The sequence below is a fragment of the Pinus tabuliformis genome, chromosome 3_2 (assembly GCF_031772625.1).
Source record: "Pinus tabuliformis cultivar Carrire ecotype Pingquan chromosome 3_2, CPIR1, whole genome shotgun sequence".
Classification (NCBI taxonomy): Eukaryota; Viridiplantae; Streptophyta; class Pinopsida; order Pinales; family Pinaceae; genus Pinus; species Pinus tabuliformis.
In genome coordinates this window covers 862,127,243-862,144,548 of record NC_142302.1, presented here as the reverse complement: position 1 = coordinate 862,144,548, position 17,306 = coordinate 862,127,243, and the positions used below count along the sequence as shown (strand labels likewise).

Genomic DNA, 17,306 nt, shown 5'->3' with positions numbered 1-17,306 from the left:
GCATGAGTGTTTTTTTACATATCCGTGAGAAACTACTTATATGTGCATACACATATATGGGAGTGCTTTTTACATGTGCGGAGGAAACAATCTCTATGCGATTCATTATATATCCATGTATGGAAACCCTGTACATATACCCTTCTATATATGTGAAGATAAATCCTACTTAAATACACATACACTTGCAAGTTACAATAAAGAGTGGAGCAAACTCATAAACTAAATTACTCTTTACATCAATCACAAAACCTAAATTAGTCTTTACATCAATCACAGATGTGGTTGCTTCAAAGTCTGTGCCGCCTCATCCACGGGTGGAACTATATTCTTCCAAAACCAATGCTTTCTCCATTGAAAAATCATTTCTTCGATGGGTACACCCTTAGTTACACCCTTAGTTTCTGGCAAGAAGAGGTATACAAAGATACAACCTAAATTAGTCTTTACATCAATCACAGATCCGGTTCCTTCAAAGTCTGTGCCCCCTCATCCACAGGTGGAACTATATTCTTCCAAAACCAATGTTTTCTCCATTGAAAAATCATTTCTTCAATGGGTACACCCTTAGTTTCTGGCAAGAAGAGGTATACAAAGACAATCATGATACAGATCTAGCCTGCAAAGAATAGGAAAATCCCATACTTAAAAGTACATAAAAGAGATTGGAAGGCCTGTGCAATTGCAAATGTGAAAAGAAAGTTCATAGAGATAGTTATGGCCTGTCCAGTAGAACGGGTTTCTAGTGGGAAAATTTCACTTGGCACAGTCCATCCAAGAGAACCCCATGACCACCCAAATCTAGCCACAAATAAACAGATAACTGTTACCACCAATGCTGAGAATCCTTTCGATAGTTGTTTGTTTCCTTCGAACTTTACACTCAAGATTATGCCAACAGCAACCTGTCAAAAGATATGACAATATTCTTACTGACAGGTCCAACAGGAAGCAACCCAAAAAGAAAGGCAAAAAAAACTTTCCATAAGCTGCTACTAAACTTTTCTTAAATAGACAATAGTAATTCGAGGGCTTTTCTTCCCAGTGCAACCAGTTGTTGGGATTAAATAAGGGGTTTGGAATCTGGAGCTTTGAAAACAGGTTCGCTTGTCCCTGTTACACATGGCATGGCATATGAACTTGGAGTCACTACAAAATCCCTCTTTACAAGCTACTTAGTGGATGTGGTCACAACTACTAATTTAATTAGAGAGATTTTACAACCAATTTCCCCCTAACACTTATAGCAATTCCTATCCTTTTAAGAAGTCATACAGGCTTCCATGACGAATAAAAGAAACCAGGAATACAATTGTAGCATATTTATTCTAGCTTTCCTCTCACTTACTCGGATCATATAGGCAAAACTCAGGATTCTGATTCAACTCTGCAAATGTAAGTGGAACACACCACAAAAGCACTCAAGCACAGATAGCAACAATGGTTTCAACCAACCCCTAAAAGGGAAAGCATAATATCGGGAGCTTTGTTTCCCTGGTGTAAAAGTAAGGGACTGATGCACTTCCCACAGTTCAAGCCTTATTTTGAACTAATATTCGATTAAAAATCATCAAGTGTATTTGGCTCCTAGAGTTGAAACACAGGAATCCTCCAAAAATATAGTTTTCCTTCATGGGGGCATCCCTAGCTATGGTGAAAACATGGGTGTCTAATAACCCTGGGTTTCACCATTTGAAAAGCCACATACATTGAGGATGTATGCTGACATGCTTGAAAACAAGATGCAACAAAATTAAAAAAGGTCTGCCGTGTGTCAGCTTTGCTCTTACCTGACATGATATCATCAGAATACCACCACCAGAAAACAAGGTTCTGCGGCCCAACCTGTCAACAGTTGCAATTGATACCAGGGTGGAAAGTAGAAGAACAGCTCCGGTTAAAAGAGACGAATACAGGGAAGCATTTGAACCAAAGCCCAAACTGTCGAAAAGAACAGGGGCATAGAACAATATGGAATTGATTCCAATCAAGATCTGAAACATGGGCAGGCAGATGGGCATCACTAGCTATGGCCAATTCCTCCTCTCCAAAATATTCCTGAATGGATGTTCGATGGCGTTAGCGAATGCACATGCATCCAGCATATCCTCATACTCTGCATCTACATGCTTGGTGCCCTTGGTCTTCTCCAGGATAACGCGACCTTTCTCTAGATGCCAGCGTTCTATCAGACTGTTGGGAGTCTCGGGAAGGAGGATCCCTCCAATTGTCATGAAAAGTGCAGGAACTGCAGCCAAACCCAGAGAAAGGCGCACTGAGCATCTGCACACCCACACCAATATATAATGCCATCAACACCACACACTGGATCGGGTCTGAAACAGCTTACCGGGCAAGAAATAGAGAGCAAAATAGCGATCGAGACATCATAGAAACCCAAATAACCCTAACCCTAACAGTCACTAATTCAAGGGACTCCAGTGAGGACAATGAATCCTAACAAAATTAACCACACTATATGTACCAGTAAAAGAGATGCCCAGACAAAAGGCCGCTTCCTCTATTGCCCACTTCACAGAAACCGATCTCGGCCACTTCTATGCCGACGCACTGAGCATCTAAACACCGACACCAATATGTAATGCCATCAACACCACACACATGATCGGGTCTGAAACAGCTTTACCGGACAAGAAACAGACTTGTTATTCTCATTACAGACCGATAATCTTATGGTATTTCCCTCGCTGGGAGAGCAAGGGCGATTTCATTCTCAAGCCCTGCACGAACGCTTCTCTGCAGGTCCCCACCCTCCTCTGGAGCGACTCCGCCTGCGCCCTCCTCAACATCCCCGCCCTCCTCTACATCAAACGTAGATATCCACGCGTCATGACGGGTTCGATAACGGTTTTTTTAATGTTTTAAAATATTTCTTATTAAATTGAACGGCTTTTAAAATATTTCTTATTAAATTGAATGGCTGATTTTACTTCAATCGTCTAACAAAAGATCCGACGATTACGATTAAGACAAAAAGGCATGTGGGGGAATTCATTTCAGAGGGAATGAACTTTAACACTTAGCTAATGATATGTTCTTTAAGAAACAAATAGGTAAGTTCAATGTATCAAAACAAACCCAAATTGCAGACAAACAAAATAACAATCAAAATTTTCAAAAACGATCATAATGATTTTAGTCTAACTCTAAACTCCAACTGAGCTCCTATTAAACTAATTGTAAATTCTTGTAATCTATTAGCCCAGCAAAGACTAACAATAACTTGGTATCTGACCAAATCAGTGAACCCAAACCAGAACTGAGCACCTAATATGTAAGGAAACAGTTAGACCATCATAAGCACAAACATAATAAAGTCCTAATATAATAGCTTGCTGCTAAGTTGTAATAACTGTAGATAACAGAGCATCTAGATAAGATATGGTTCATACCAATCAAAAAGTTATGATAGAAAGCTCCTCTATAATGAGGAAATAAAAATGTTTTTGATTAATATAGAGCAATTTAAATAAAAATGATTGAAAAGCCCACAAGTATTGGAAAACTCCAGATCATTATAAACCTATAGAAGTATGTTAGGGTTAGATTAGTGTTAGGTAATGCCCAGGATTTCTGGACTCTTTTATTTTGTCTTGTTTTCATGTTTTGTTGCAGATAGATATGCGTTAGAGGCATTATAGTATATTCACATTCTCTCAGATATTTGTTAATGCTTTTGATTCATTTATCTCAGCTTCAAATGAAAATGGTACATAACTCATAATACATAATATATATGAATTGGATGATGATGCACAGAATTTATATAAATAAACTGTAAATTTCATTCAAAGTCTAGCTGCTTTGTACAATAAGCTAAAACTCATTTTCTTATCATTTCTCTTCGGGTTTGAAACTTATTGGAAGAAAACTGAGTTACATTATTGTCCACATATAATTTCTTATTGCCATTCTAGCGACCAGAGTGCTAGAGAAACTATCCATTCTGAACCAGCCACATACTCAAGTAAGACTTCTACAAACCCTGCCACTTCAGATCCTTCTCTGAATCATCCACTCTGGGCATGTGATCTACCAGGGCATATAAGGCCACACTAGTGCTGTAGACCCGTTATCTCTAGACCTGAAAGATCCAATCAATAGCATAATCCAGAATAGACAATATCTCACACTGCACTCACATATCTCTGCAGTGGCTGTTGTAGATTTTAAAGAAAGATATTGAAGTGAGATTGAGTCCACATGTGTAGATCCAACCTTCCTCTTATCAAACTTGTAATTGAAACGGCCAGACTCTGATAAAATTAAAAAACCTGTTACTGTTTCGCCCAATTCAAGTTCTGCTGAAAGCAAGACTCGACAAGCACGCAAGGCAGCCAAGCAACCTTAGAATCAACCACTGCATCATAAATTAGTTCTCCTATCAAGTTTTGAATACACCCACATAGAACAAATTTGTGGTGAAAACTGTGAAAGTGCCTGTGCACGTGATTCCTACATCGGGAGATAAACTAGCAATTGCCCCAAAAGGTGCCAAGAGAGGCCGATAGAAATGTTACATTGAAAGAATTGTATTTTGGTTCAAAATAATAAATATTATAATAATTTAATCATTCAAACGAAACCTAGTCAATAAATTGCCCAAAATAAAATAAATCCTTAATCAAATTATACAAATTATTATTCTTCGTTTCTCTCAATTATTTATATAATAAGATCCAATCAATCATTCAAAATTTTGTAATAATAACAATCCATATGGTTCACATGTGACTGTTGAGAAAATTTGAGCCACTAAATTACAATTTAAGTCCAACATAACCTAGAAATTCAATATAATCCAAACATATTGAATCCAAATATCATCTATATAGCAGTTCCATGGCAATTAAACGCACTTTGTAGCATAGGTGTTTTTCTATATAGCAGGTCAAGGGAGTCTAAGAAACACCTTGAAATGTATACACTAATTAGAATGCACAATGTATAATGGTAGTTCAATGCTATCATTTGTTAAAGTCTTGAATGAGTAAACATTGATCAACTGTTAGGACCCTTTAGCCAATGTAAAGGATCATTTGTGGAAGTAAATGGGACGTGGATTGATTGTGAGATTAGTATATATAGGAGACACTCTTCTGTATATTAGAATTTGCAGGCGCCAATAAAATTAAGATTAGTGTGTTTGCTCTTTACAGATTTTACAGTGTAAGTCATTAGTAGAAGAGAATTCTGGAATATTTGCGTTTTTACCAACTGAGTTGATGTTTCACACTACCAATCAAGGGCCCACTTACAAATACAGTGGAGAAAACTGTGTTGGCTAAAATGAAAGAAAACCTAAACCAGCACCGAAGATAAAAAGTCAAGCTAAACAAGCTTAAAGGAAGGAAGAAAATGATAAACAAGAAGCTAAAAAAATTTAACACCTAAGCAACAAGAAACAATTAAAAGTTAGAGCAGTGCTAGGGGATTGCTCAATCAATTGAACCAAAAATCTGAACACCTAAAAAGAGCCCCAAGGGTCAGCTCAATCATTTGAACCACCTGCCCAAGTATTGTTGCAGATAGGATAAGCCGTAAGTCACATGATCAAATACAGTAGAGTCCCTCAGGGTTACCAGCTGTGGTGGCTGACAGTTGAGTTGCCCTCTATTTTGATATTCTAGGGAAGAGGGGGGAATCATGAGAATTTTTCCATAGAAAAAAAATATAGAAGCTAAAGGAATAAAGGCTAAACTTAAAAAACAAATTAAGTAAAAATATAAACTAAAACTAAGAAACGAAACTCTAAGGTGGCAGGTGTAGTAGGGATCGTCCTTGATCCCAGAGGAGATCAAGAACTAAGTTTAAGAAAGGGGTTTAGGAGAATCCACCAAACATCAAGCAGAGGTGTGCCATTGTTTCAAGGGTTGAAAATTCCCATGCCAATGTTTCAAGGGTTGAAAATTCCCAAGCCAAAAGAAATAAATTGACTTACAGTACTTGGGGACTCTACGGTTATAGTTCAGCATACACAAAACCAATCAAGCCCTCGAGATATGTGTCTAGGTAGACTCATTCGTAGTGCTCAAATGCCAGCAAGGAGCTTCAAAAAAATAGAATTCTACCAAGTTTAGACCTTCAGGAAAATGAAGCAACTTTGATGGACAATGGAAAGTTATGCATAAATGGGCAGGCTCCAACTATTTCACATCTTCCTTTAACATTCAAAATACACAATATATCATAAGAATGAAGGAAACACGCATATTCAAGAGAAGTGGAGGAGAATCATTATGGTGAATGAATGGGCACTAAAGCCCTCCCAGTGTCTGGTAACCTGTCATTTACTCTAACGCATGGTGAAGTTTATCAATTCCAAGTGATGGATTAAAGGCCGAGGGTGGGATTCTCAATCTCTGGAGAAGTCGATCACTAGTCAATGATCAACTGAACTTGTATCCATGTGTTCTTTGTGGCATGGTTTGGGTTTCTCTGGTATTTGGTTCCTCCGTCTGTGGCGGGACATGGTTGCTCTTAAGTATCATTTGGCTCTGTGTTTTCAGATTTTGCAGTCCAAAGTTGGATTGAGTAATGTTGGAGAATGTAGCTATGTTCAGTATTCATAATATTATTTTTTTGATGTTACTTTTGAATAATTAAAATTATTATTGACAAGCATGTTCTTCATGCTTTGTATTGGTCAAAAGAAAAATATAGAAAGGTATGTTCATCGTGACCCTTTCAAAGGAATAAAATTGAATTTTTTTAAGTGTCATTTACCCTGCCAAGTGGCCAAGTAGGCCCTCCTAACCCTCATGTCGGCTCAGCTTAAGTGGGACCCTTTCACATGGCTTGGAGACTATACATATAGCCCTCTCGCATTCCTCATTTGATACATCTCACACACATATATTTCTGATCTCAGAGGCCGAAATCAGAAGTAAAACATATCTCTGATCTGCCCTTGCTCAAGGAGACTTGCAAGGTCAAGTAGAAGACAAAGCCTGAGGCATAATTCTCTGGGGTATTGTGGCTCCTTCTTGTGGAAGTAAGTGTGAAGTCTGAGTGAAATAATGAGAAGTGGAACCATGTGAAGTTTGAGGCTTTTATTTTGAAATATAGTGCTAAGGTCTGTGGCATAATCTGAGGCTGAGGCAGAAGGAAAAATTCGGCTTTTGGAGAACTGAAGCAGACCTCCTTTATGGACAGATTTGGAAGCATTTTCTCTTGGTATGCTCGAGGGTTGAGTTGGCACTTGGAGGTTGGTTATCTTAGCTACATTTCTGGTTAGTTTGTATATGACTTGATGTCTTGTTGACTTGATTCCATAATGAAAGGATTGCTGGGTTTCTCCCCTTGGAGTTGGGATTTCCCGTGTAACTTCTTGTGTGGCTGTCTCTTCATGTTTTTTTGTTGTACTTCTCTGTATAATTGTTTTATGTTGCATAATAAATAAAAGAAAATATCAACCTGAGTGTAAAATCATAACAAACAATTATCGAGTTAAGAGAACTACCAAAATTCAACAGGTAAGCTGTCCTGTGGAAAATTGAATTGATTTAAGTGAAGGTTCTCTTCTCAGCAGGTGGCACAATATCTACTGGGGAGATCTAGAAAAGAAAGGTGGGACACGATGATTTGGGTCGGTGTATTCTTTGCGAGTCCTCAGACCTGTGAAGAGCCCAGATAATAAATGATCACCAAGTTGAGATACGCAAGTAGCCCTTTCATACTTCAATAGTAGACTGGCTATTCTTCTATTTGCAGATAGAAAAGTGATGCAGAGATTTTTGGGAAATTGACATGTCAAAGTAAGCAAATACAGAAGGTGGAAGCAAACTGTATGACACTCTATGAGCTGGCTCTAGGTCTAGCCAGAAGCCCACACTTAAATGAAGACACTTCAAATGTGACTGGTTCACATGTGACTAACCCATACTTTTATTTTGAAATATAGTGCTAAGGTCTGTGGCATAATCTGAGGCTGAGGCAAAAGGAAAAATTCGGCTTTTGGAGAACTGAAGCAGACCTCCTTTATGGACAGATTTGGAAGCATTTTCTCTTGGTATGCTCGAGGGTTGAGTGTAAAATCATAACAAACAATTATCGAGTTAAGAGAACTACCAAAATTCAACAGGTAAGCTGTCCTGTGGAAAATTGAATTGATTTAAGTGAAGGTTCTCTTCTCAGCAGGTGGCACAATATCTACTGGGGAGATCTAGAAAAGAAAGGTGGGACACGATGATTTGGGTCGGTGTATTCTTTGCGAGTCCTCAGACCTATGAAGAACCCAGATAATAAATGATCACCAAGTTGAGATACGCAAGTAGCCCTTTCATACTTCAACAACAGACTGGCTATTCTTCTATTTGCAGATAGGAAAGTGACGTAGAGAATTTTGGGAAATTGACATGTCAAAGTAAGCAAATACAGAAGGTGGAAGCAAACTGTATGACACTCTATGAGCTGGCTCTAGGCCTAGCGAGAAGCTCACACTTAAATGAAGACACTTCACATTCTAGGGTCATCCCTCAAAAGGATTCCATTGGCTTGGTTTGTATTGTAGTGAAAAATGAGGGAACTGTTAAGCAAACTTCTTGTGACACGGAGATCAGAAATACAGCTCTGGAATTCAATCTTCCGGCAGCCATCAAGCAAACAATTATCAAGTTAAGAGAACTACAAAATCATAACAAACAATTATCGAGTTAAGGGAACTACAAAAAATTCAATAGGTAAGCTGTACTATGGCAAATTGAATTGATTTAAGTGAAGGTCCTCTTCTCAGCAGGTAACACAATATCTGTTGGGGAGATCTAGAAAAGAAAGGTGGGACACGATCATTTGGGTCGGTGTATTCTTTGTGAGTCCTCAGACCTTTGAAGAGCCCAGATAATAAATAATCACCAAGTTGAGATACGCAAGTAGCCCTTTCATACTTCAACAACAGACTAGCTATTCTTCTATGTGCAGATAGAAAAGTCACGCAGAGATTTCTAGGAAATTGACATGTCAAAGTAAGCAAATACAGAAGGTGGAAGCAAACTGTATGATACTCTATGAGCTGGCTCTAGGCCTAGCCAGAAGCTCACACTTAAATGAAGACACTACACATTCTAGGGTCATCCCTCAAAAGGCATCCATTGGCTTGTTTTGTATTGTAGTGAAAAATGAGGGAATTGTTCAACAAACTTCTTGTGACACGGAGATCAGAAATACAGCTCTGGAATTCAATCTTCCGGCAGCCATCAAGCAAGAAACCCTTGGCAGACATGATTTCATTTAGGTTCAGGTTTTTATTATTTATTGCAAAGTAGTTTTTTTACCAGTTCAGTGTGCTAGACATTGTACCTGTTGGCTTTACATCTATACCTCCAGAAAGGTAAGAATAGACAACGAATTTTAAGTTTTGAATCTTTTTGAAAGACAATTGTCATACCATTATTTTTGTTTTGTTATCTTACTGTATGGCTTGGCCACAACCATTTTGTAATACAAATGATATCCTTTCCTGTTAAAATCAACTGTTACGACCCTTTAGGCAATGTAAAGGATCATTTGTGGAAGTAAATGGTACATGGGTTGATTGTGAGATTAGCATATATAGGAGACACTCTCCTATTTATTAGAATTTGCAAGCGCCAGTAAAATTAGGATTAGTGTGTTTTCTCTTTACAGATTTTACAGTGCAAGTCATTTGTAGAAGAGAATTCTGGAATATTTGCGTTTTTACCAACTGAGTTGACGTTTCACACTACCAATCAAGGGCCCACTTACAAATATAGTGGAGAAAACTATGTTGGCTAAAATGAAAGAAAACCCAAACGAACACCAAAGATAAAAAGTCAAGCTAAACAAGCTGAAAGGAAGGAAGAAAATGAGAAACAAGAAGCTAAAAAAAATTAACACCTAAACAACAAGAAACAATTAAAAGTTAGAGCAGTGCTAGGGGATTGCTCAATCAGTTGAACCAAAAATCTGAACTCCTAAAAAGAGCCCGAAGGGTCAGCTCAATCATTTGAACCACCTGCCCAAGTATTGTTGTAGATAGGATAAGCCATAAGTCATATGGTCAAATACAGTAGGGTCCCTCAGGGTTACCAGCTGTGGTGGCTGGTAGTTGAGCTGCCCTCTATTTTGATATTCTAGGGAAGGTGGGGCAATCATGAGAAGTTTTCCATAGAAAACAAATATAGAAGCTAAAGGAATAAAGGCTAAACTTAAAAAACAAATTAAGTAAAAATATAAACTAAAACTAAGAAACCAAACTTTGAGGAAGAAACCAAACTCTGAGGTGGCAGGTGTAGTAGGCATCCTCCTTAATCCCAAAGGAAATCAAGAACTAAGTTTAAGAAAGGGGTTTAGGAGAATCCACCAAACATCAGGCAGAGGCATGCCATTGTTTCAAGGGTTGAAAATTCCCCAGCCGAGAGAAATAAATTGACTTAAATTACTTGGGGAATCTACGGTTATAGTTCAGCATATTCAAAACCAACCAAGCCCTTGAGATATGTGTCTAGGTAGACTCGTTCGTAGTGCTCAAGTGCCAGCAAGGAGCTTCAAAAAAATAGAATTCTACCAAGTTTAGACCTTCAGGAAAATGAAGTAACTTTGATGGACAATGGAAAGTTATGCATAAATGGGCGGGCTCCAACTATTTCACGTCTTCCTTTAACATTCAAAATACACAATATATCATAAGAATGAAGGAAACACGCATATTCAAGAGAAGTGGAGGAGAATCATTATGGTGAAAGAATGGGCACTAAATCCCTCCCAGTATCTGGTAACCTGTCATTTACTCTGACGCATGGTGAAGTATATCAATTCCGAGTGATGGATTGGAAGGCTGAGGGTGGGATTCTCAATCTCTGGAGAAGTCGATCACTAGTCAATGATCAACTGGACCTTGTATCCATGTGTTCTTTGTGGCATGGTTTTGGGTTTCTCTGGTATTTGGTTCCTTCGTCTGTGGTAGGACATGGTTGCTTTTAAGTATCATTTGCTCTTTGTTTTCAGATTTTGCAGTCCAAAGTTGGATTGGGTAATGTTGGAGAATGTATAATATTATTTTATTGATGTTACTTTTGAATAATTAATATTATTATTGACAAGCATGTTCTTCATGCTTTGTATTGGTCAAAAGAAAAATATAGAAGGGCATGTTTATCGTGACCCTTTCAAAGGAAGAAAATTGAATTTTGTTAAGTGTCATTTACCCTACCAAGTTGCCAAGTCGGCCCTCCTAACCCTCATGTCGGCTCAGCTTAAGTGGCACCCTTTCGCAAGGCTTGGAGACTATACATATAGCCCTCTCGCATTCCTCATTTGATACATCTCACACACATATTTCTGATCTCAGAGGCCAAAAAAAGAAGTAAAACATATCTCTGATCTGCCCTTGCTGAAGGAGACTTGGAAGGTCAAGTAGAAGACAATGCCTGAGGCATAATTCTCTGGGTTTTGTGGCTCGTTCCTATGGAAGTAAGTGTGAAGTCTGAGGCATATTACTCTGTGAAATAATGAGAAGTGGAACCATGTGAAGTTGGAGGCTTTTCTTTTCAAATATAGTGCTAAGCTCTGTGGCATAATCTGAGGCTGAGGCAGAAGGCAAAATTCGGCTTTTGGAGAACTGAAGCAGACCTCTTTTGTGGACAGATTTGGAAGCATTTTGTCTTGGTATGCTCGAGGGTTAACTTGGCGCTTGGAGGTTGGTTATCTTAGCTATATTACTGGTTGGTTTGTATATGACTTGATGTCTTGTTGACTTGATTCCATAATGAAAGGATTGCTGGGTTTCTCCCCTTGGAGTGGGGATTTCCTGTGTAACTTCTTGTGTGGCTGTCTCTTCATGTTTTTCTGTTGTACTTCTCTGTATAATTGTTTTATGTTGCATAATAAATAAAGGAAAATATCAACCTGAGTGTAAAATCATAACAAACAATTATCGAGTTAAGAGAACTACCAAAATTCAACAGGTAAGCTGTCCTGTGGAAAATTGAATTGATTTAAGTGAAGGTTCTCTTCTCAGCAGGTGGCACAATATCTACTGGGGAGATCTAGAAAAGAAAGGTGGGACACGATGATTTGGGTCAGTGTATTCTTTGCGAGTCCTCAGACCTGTGAAGAGCCCAGATAATAAATCATCACCAAGTTGAGATACGCAAGTAGCCCTTTCATACTTCAACAACAGACTGACTATTCTTCTATTTGCAGATAGAAAAGTGACGCAAAGATTTTTGGGAAATTGAGATGTCAAAGTAAGCAAATACAGAAGGTGGAAGTAAACTGTATGACAGTCTATGAGCTGGCTCTAGGCCTAGCCAGAAGCTCACACTTAAATGAAGACACTTCACATTCTAGGGTCATCCCTCAAAAGGCATCCATTGGCTTGGTTTGTATTGTAGTGAAAGATGAGGGAACTGTTCAGCAAACGTCTCAGTGACATGGAGATCAGAAATACAGCTCTGGAATTCAATCTTCCGGTAGCCATCAAGCAAGAAGCCCTTCGCAGACATGATTTCATTTAAGTTCAGGTTTTTATTATTTATTGCAAAGTAGTTTTCTTACCACTTCAGTATGCTAGACATTGTACCTGTTGGATTTACATCTATACCTCCAGTAAGGTAAGAATAGACGACGATTTTTAAATTTTGAGTATTTTTGAAAGACAATTGTCATACCATTATTTTTGTTTTGTTATCTTACTGTATGTCTTGGCCACAGCCATTTTTTAATACAAATGACATCCTTTCCTGTTAAAATCAACCAAGAAACCAAACCCAATACTAATTAAGAATATACTCTCAGATGCTCTATTTTTTGTACACATAAATACTTGTCCGGAGAAGGATTGATGAATGTCTCTTGCTTATGTTGTTTGGCCAACCTCCAACTAAGAACAGCTCACCTTGGATTTTATAGCTTCCATTTTTTTTTCTGGTGTGTAAATTTATTGGCGAATATTGGAGAGAAATACAAGGATTATCTACACGTTTGTAGAAAAACAACCCAAAATAAAATAAATCTTTAATCAAAATTATACAAATTATTATTCTTTGTTTCTCTTAATTATTTATATAATAAAATCCAATCAATCATTCAAAATTTTGTAATAATAACAATCCATATGGTTCACATGTGACTGTTGAGAAAATTTGAGCCACTAAATTACAATTAAAGTCCAACATAACCTAGAAATTCAATATAATCCAAACATATTGAATCCAAATATCATCTATATAGCAGATCCATGGTAGTTAAACACAGTTTGTAGCATAGGTGTTTTTCTATATAGCAGGTTAAGGGAGTCTAAAGCGACACCTTGAAATGTATACACTAATTAGAATGCACAATGTATAATGGTAGTTCAGTGCTATCGTTTATTATTTATTAGAATTTGCAGGCGTCAGTAAAATTAGGATTAGTGTGTTTGCTCTTTACAGATTTTACAGTATAAGTCATTAGTTGAAGAGAATTCTGGAATATTTGTGTTTTTATCAACTGAGTTGACGTTTCACACCACCAATCAAGGGCCCACTTACAAATACAGTGGAGAAAACTGTGTTGGCTAAAATGAAAGAAAACCCAAACCAACACCAAAGATAAAAAGTCAAGCTAAACAAGCGTAAAGGGAGGAAGAAAATGAGAAACAAGAAGCTAAAAAAATTTAACACCTAAGCAACAAGAAACAATTAAAAGTTAAAGCAGCGCTAGGGGATTGCTCAATCAGTTGAACTAAAAATCTGAACACCTAAAAAGAGCCCCAAGGGTCAGCTCAATCATTTTGAACCACCTGCCCAAGTATTATTGCAGATAGGATAAGCCATAAGTCACATGATCAAATACAGTAGCGTCCCTCAGGGTTACCAGCTGTGGTGGCTGGCAGTTGAGCTGCCCTCTATTTTGATATTCTAGGGAAGAGGGGTGAATCATGAGAAGTTTTCCATAGAAAACAAATATGGAAGCTAGGTAGACTAACTAGACTACAACTATATATACAAAATAAATTCGATATATCCACATACATATAGAAACTTATATATACAAAATTACATACCTATGTACATTTCTGTGTATGATTTCTGTATATATTCTTATATTAAATCACTTTCTGCATATGCATTTATATGAAACGACATGAAGCTTCTATATATGTGTCAAACACCTCTATATACGAGTGGAAGTGCATGAGTGTTTTTTTACATATCCATGAGAAACTACTTATATGTGCATACACATATATGTGAGTGTTTTTTACATGTGCGGAGGAAACAATTTCTATGCGATTCATTATATATCCATGTATGGAAACAATGTACATATACCCTTCTATATATGTGGAGATAAATCCTACTTAAATACACATACACTTGCAAGTTACAATAAAGAGTGGAGAAAACTCATAAACTAAATTACTCTTTACATCAATAACAGAACCTAAATTAGTCTTTACATCAATCACAGATGTGGTTGCTTCAAAGTCTGTGCCGCCTCATCCACGGGTGGAACTATATTCTTCCAAAACCAATGCTTTCTCCATTGAAAAATCATTTCTTCGATGGGTACACCCTTAGTTACACCCTTAGTTTCTGGCAAGAAGAGGTATACAAAGATACAACCTAAATTAGTCTTTACATCAATCACAGATCTGGTTCCTTCAAAGTCTGTGCCCACTCATCCACGAGTGGAACTATATTCTTCCAAAACCAATGTTTTCTCCATTGAAAAATCATTTCTTCAATGGGTACACCCTTAGTTTCTGGCAAGAAGAGATATACAAACACAATCATGATACAGATCCAGCCTGCAAAGAATAGGAAAATCCCATACTTGAAAGTACATAAAAGAGATTGGAAGGCCTGTGCAATTGAAAATGTGAAAAGAAAGTTCACAGAGACAGTTATGGCCTGTCCAGCAGAATGGGTTTCTAGTGGGAAAATTTCACTTGGCACAGTCCATCCAAGAGAACCCCATGACCACCCAAATCCAGCCACAAATAAACAGATAACTGTTACCACCAATGCTGAGAAGCCTTTCGATAGTTGTTTGTTTCCTCCGAACTTTACACTCAAGATTATGCCAATAGCAACCTGTCAAAAGATAAGACAATATTCTTACTGACGGGTCCAACAAGAAGCAACCCAAAAAGAAAGGGCAAAAAAACTTTCCATAAGCTGATACTAAACTTTTCTTAAATAGACAATAGTAATTCGAGGGCTTTTCTTCCTAGTGCAACCAGTTGTTGGGATTAAATAAGGGGTTTGGAATCTGGAACTTTGAAAACAGGTTCGCATGTCCCTGTTACACATGGCATGGCATATGAACTTGAAGTCACTACAAAATCCCTCTTTACAAGCTACTTAATGGATGTGGTCACATCTACTAATTTAATTAGAGAGATTTTACAACCAATTTCCCCCTAACACTTACAGCAATTCCTATCCTTTTAAGAAGTCATATAGGCTTCCATGCCGAATAAAAGAAACCAGGAATACAATTGAAGCATATTTATTCTAGCTTTCCTCTCACTTACTCGGCTCATATAGGCAAAACTCAGGATTCCGATTCAACTCTGCAAATGTAAGTGGAACACGCCACAAAAGCACTCAAGCATAGATAGCAACAATGGTTTCAACCAACCCCTAAAAGGGAAAGCATAATATCGGGAGCTTTGTTTCCCTGGTGTAAACGTAAGGGACTGATGCACTTCCCACAGTTCAAGCCTTATTTTGAACTAATATTCGATTAAAAATCATCAAGTGCATTTGGCTCCTAGAGTTGAAACACATGAATCCTCCAAAAATATAGTTTTCCTTCATGGGGGCATCCCTAGCTATGGTGAAAACATGGGTGTCTAATAACCCTGGGTTTCACCATCTGAAAAGCCACATACATCGAGGATGTATGCTGACATGCTTGAAAACAAGATGCAACAAAATTAAAAAAGGTCTGCCGTGTGTCAGCTTTGCTCTTACCTGACATGATATCATCAGAATACCACCACCAGAAAACAAGGTTCTGCGGCCCAACCTGTCAACAATTGCAATTGATACCAGGGTGGAAAGTAGAAGAACAGCTCCGGTTAAAACAGACGAATACATGGAAGCATTTGAACCAAAGCCCAAACTGTCGAAAAGAACAGGGGCATAGAACAATATGGAATTGATTCCAGTCAAGATCTGAAACATGGGCAGGCAGATGGCCATCACTAGCTGTGGCCGATTCCTCCTCTCCAAAATATTCCTGAATGGATGTTCGATGGCGTTAGCCAATGCACTTGCATCCAACATATCCTCATACTCTGCATCTACATGCTTGGTGCCCCCGGTCTTCTCCAAGATAGCACGCCCTTTCTCTAGATGCCAGCGTTCTATCAGACTGTTGGGAGTCTCGGGAAGGAGGATCCCTCCAATTGTCATGAAAAGTGCAGGAACTGCAGCCAAACCCAGAGAAAGTCGCACTGAGCATCTGCACACCCACACCAATATATAATGCCATCAACACCACACACTGGATCGGGTCTGAAACAGCTTACCGGGCAAGAAATAGAGAGCAAAATAGCGATCGAGACATCATAGAAACCCAAATAACCCTAACCCTAACAGTCACTAATTCAAGGGACTCCAATGAGGACAATGAATCCTAACAAAATTAACCACACTATATGTACCAGTAAAAGAGCTGCCCAGACAAAAGGCCGCTTCCTCTATTGCCCACTTCACAGAAACCGATCTCGGCCACTTCTACGCCGACGCACTGAGCATCTAAACACCCACACCAATATGTAATGCCATCAACACCACACACTGGATCGGGTCTGAAACAACTTTACCGGACAAGAAACAGACTTGTTATTCTCATTGCAGACCGATAATCTTATGGTATTTCCCTCGCTGGGAGAGCAATGGCGATTTCATTCTCAGGCCCTGCACGAACGCTTCTCTGCAGGTCCCCGCCCTCCTCTGGAGCGACTCCGCCTGCGCCCTCCTCAACATCCCCGCCCTACTCTACATAAAACGTTGATATCCACGCGTCATGACGGGTTCGATAACGGTTTTTTTAATGTTTTAAAATATTTCTTATTAAATTGAACGACTTTTAAAATATTTCTTATTAAATTGAACGGCTGATTTTACTTCAATCGTCTAACAAAAGATCCGACGATTAGGATTAAGACAAAAAAACATCTGGGGGAGTTCATTTCAGAGGGAAACGCCTTACGGCGTAAATAGATAATTTTGGCTACATGATTGATCGTAAGGATTTCTGAGTACATAGAGTAGGTCAATTTAATCATTTAACCTATAATCTTTGTTGCGATTTTTGCATCAATAGAG

The 17,306-nt window shown here is 38.3% G+C and overlaps 1 protein-coding gene and 1 pseudogene across 1 annotated transcript; both read right to left on the bottom strand.

The window, feature by feature from the left end:
* Positions 1-256: 256 nt before the first annotated feature.
* On the bottom strand, positions 257-2,810 carry LOC149183385 (sugar carrier protein A-like; annotated as a pseudogene).
* An 11,590-nt stretch (positions 2,811-14,400) lies between these two features.
* LOC149183384 (sugar carrier protein A-like) lies at positions 14,401-16,964 on the bottom strand. The gene is made up of 4 exons (XM_089414932.1): positions 16,838-16,964; positions 16,661-16,733; positions 15,945-16,437; positions 14,401-15,059 (listed from the first exon to the last, which is right to left on the bottom strand). The coding sequence occupies exons 1-4, from the start codon at positions 16,962-16,964 to the stop codon at positions 14,610-14,612; spliced, it is 1,143 nt and encodes a 380-aa protein (XP_089271058.1). The 3' UTR covers positions 14,401-14,609.
* Positions 16,965-17,306: the final 342 nt, after the last annotated feature.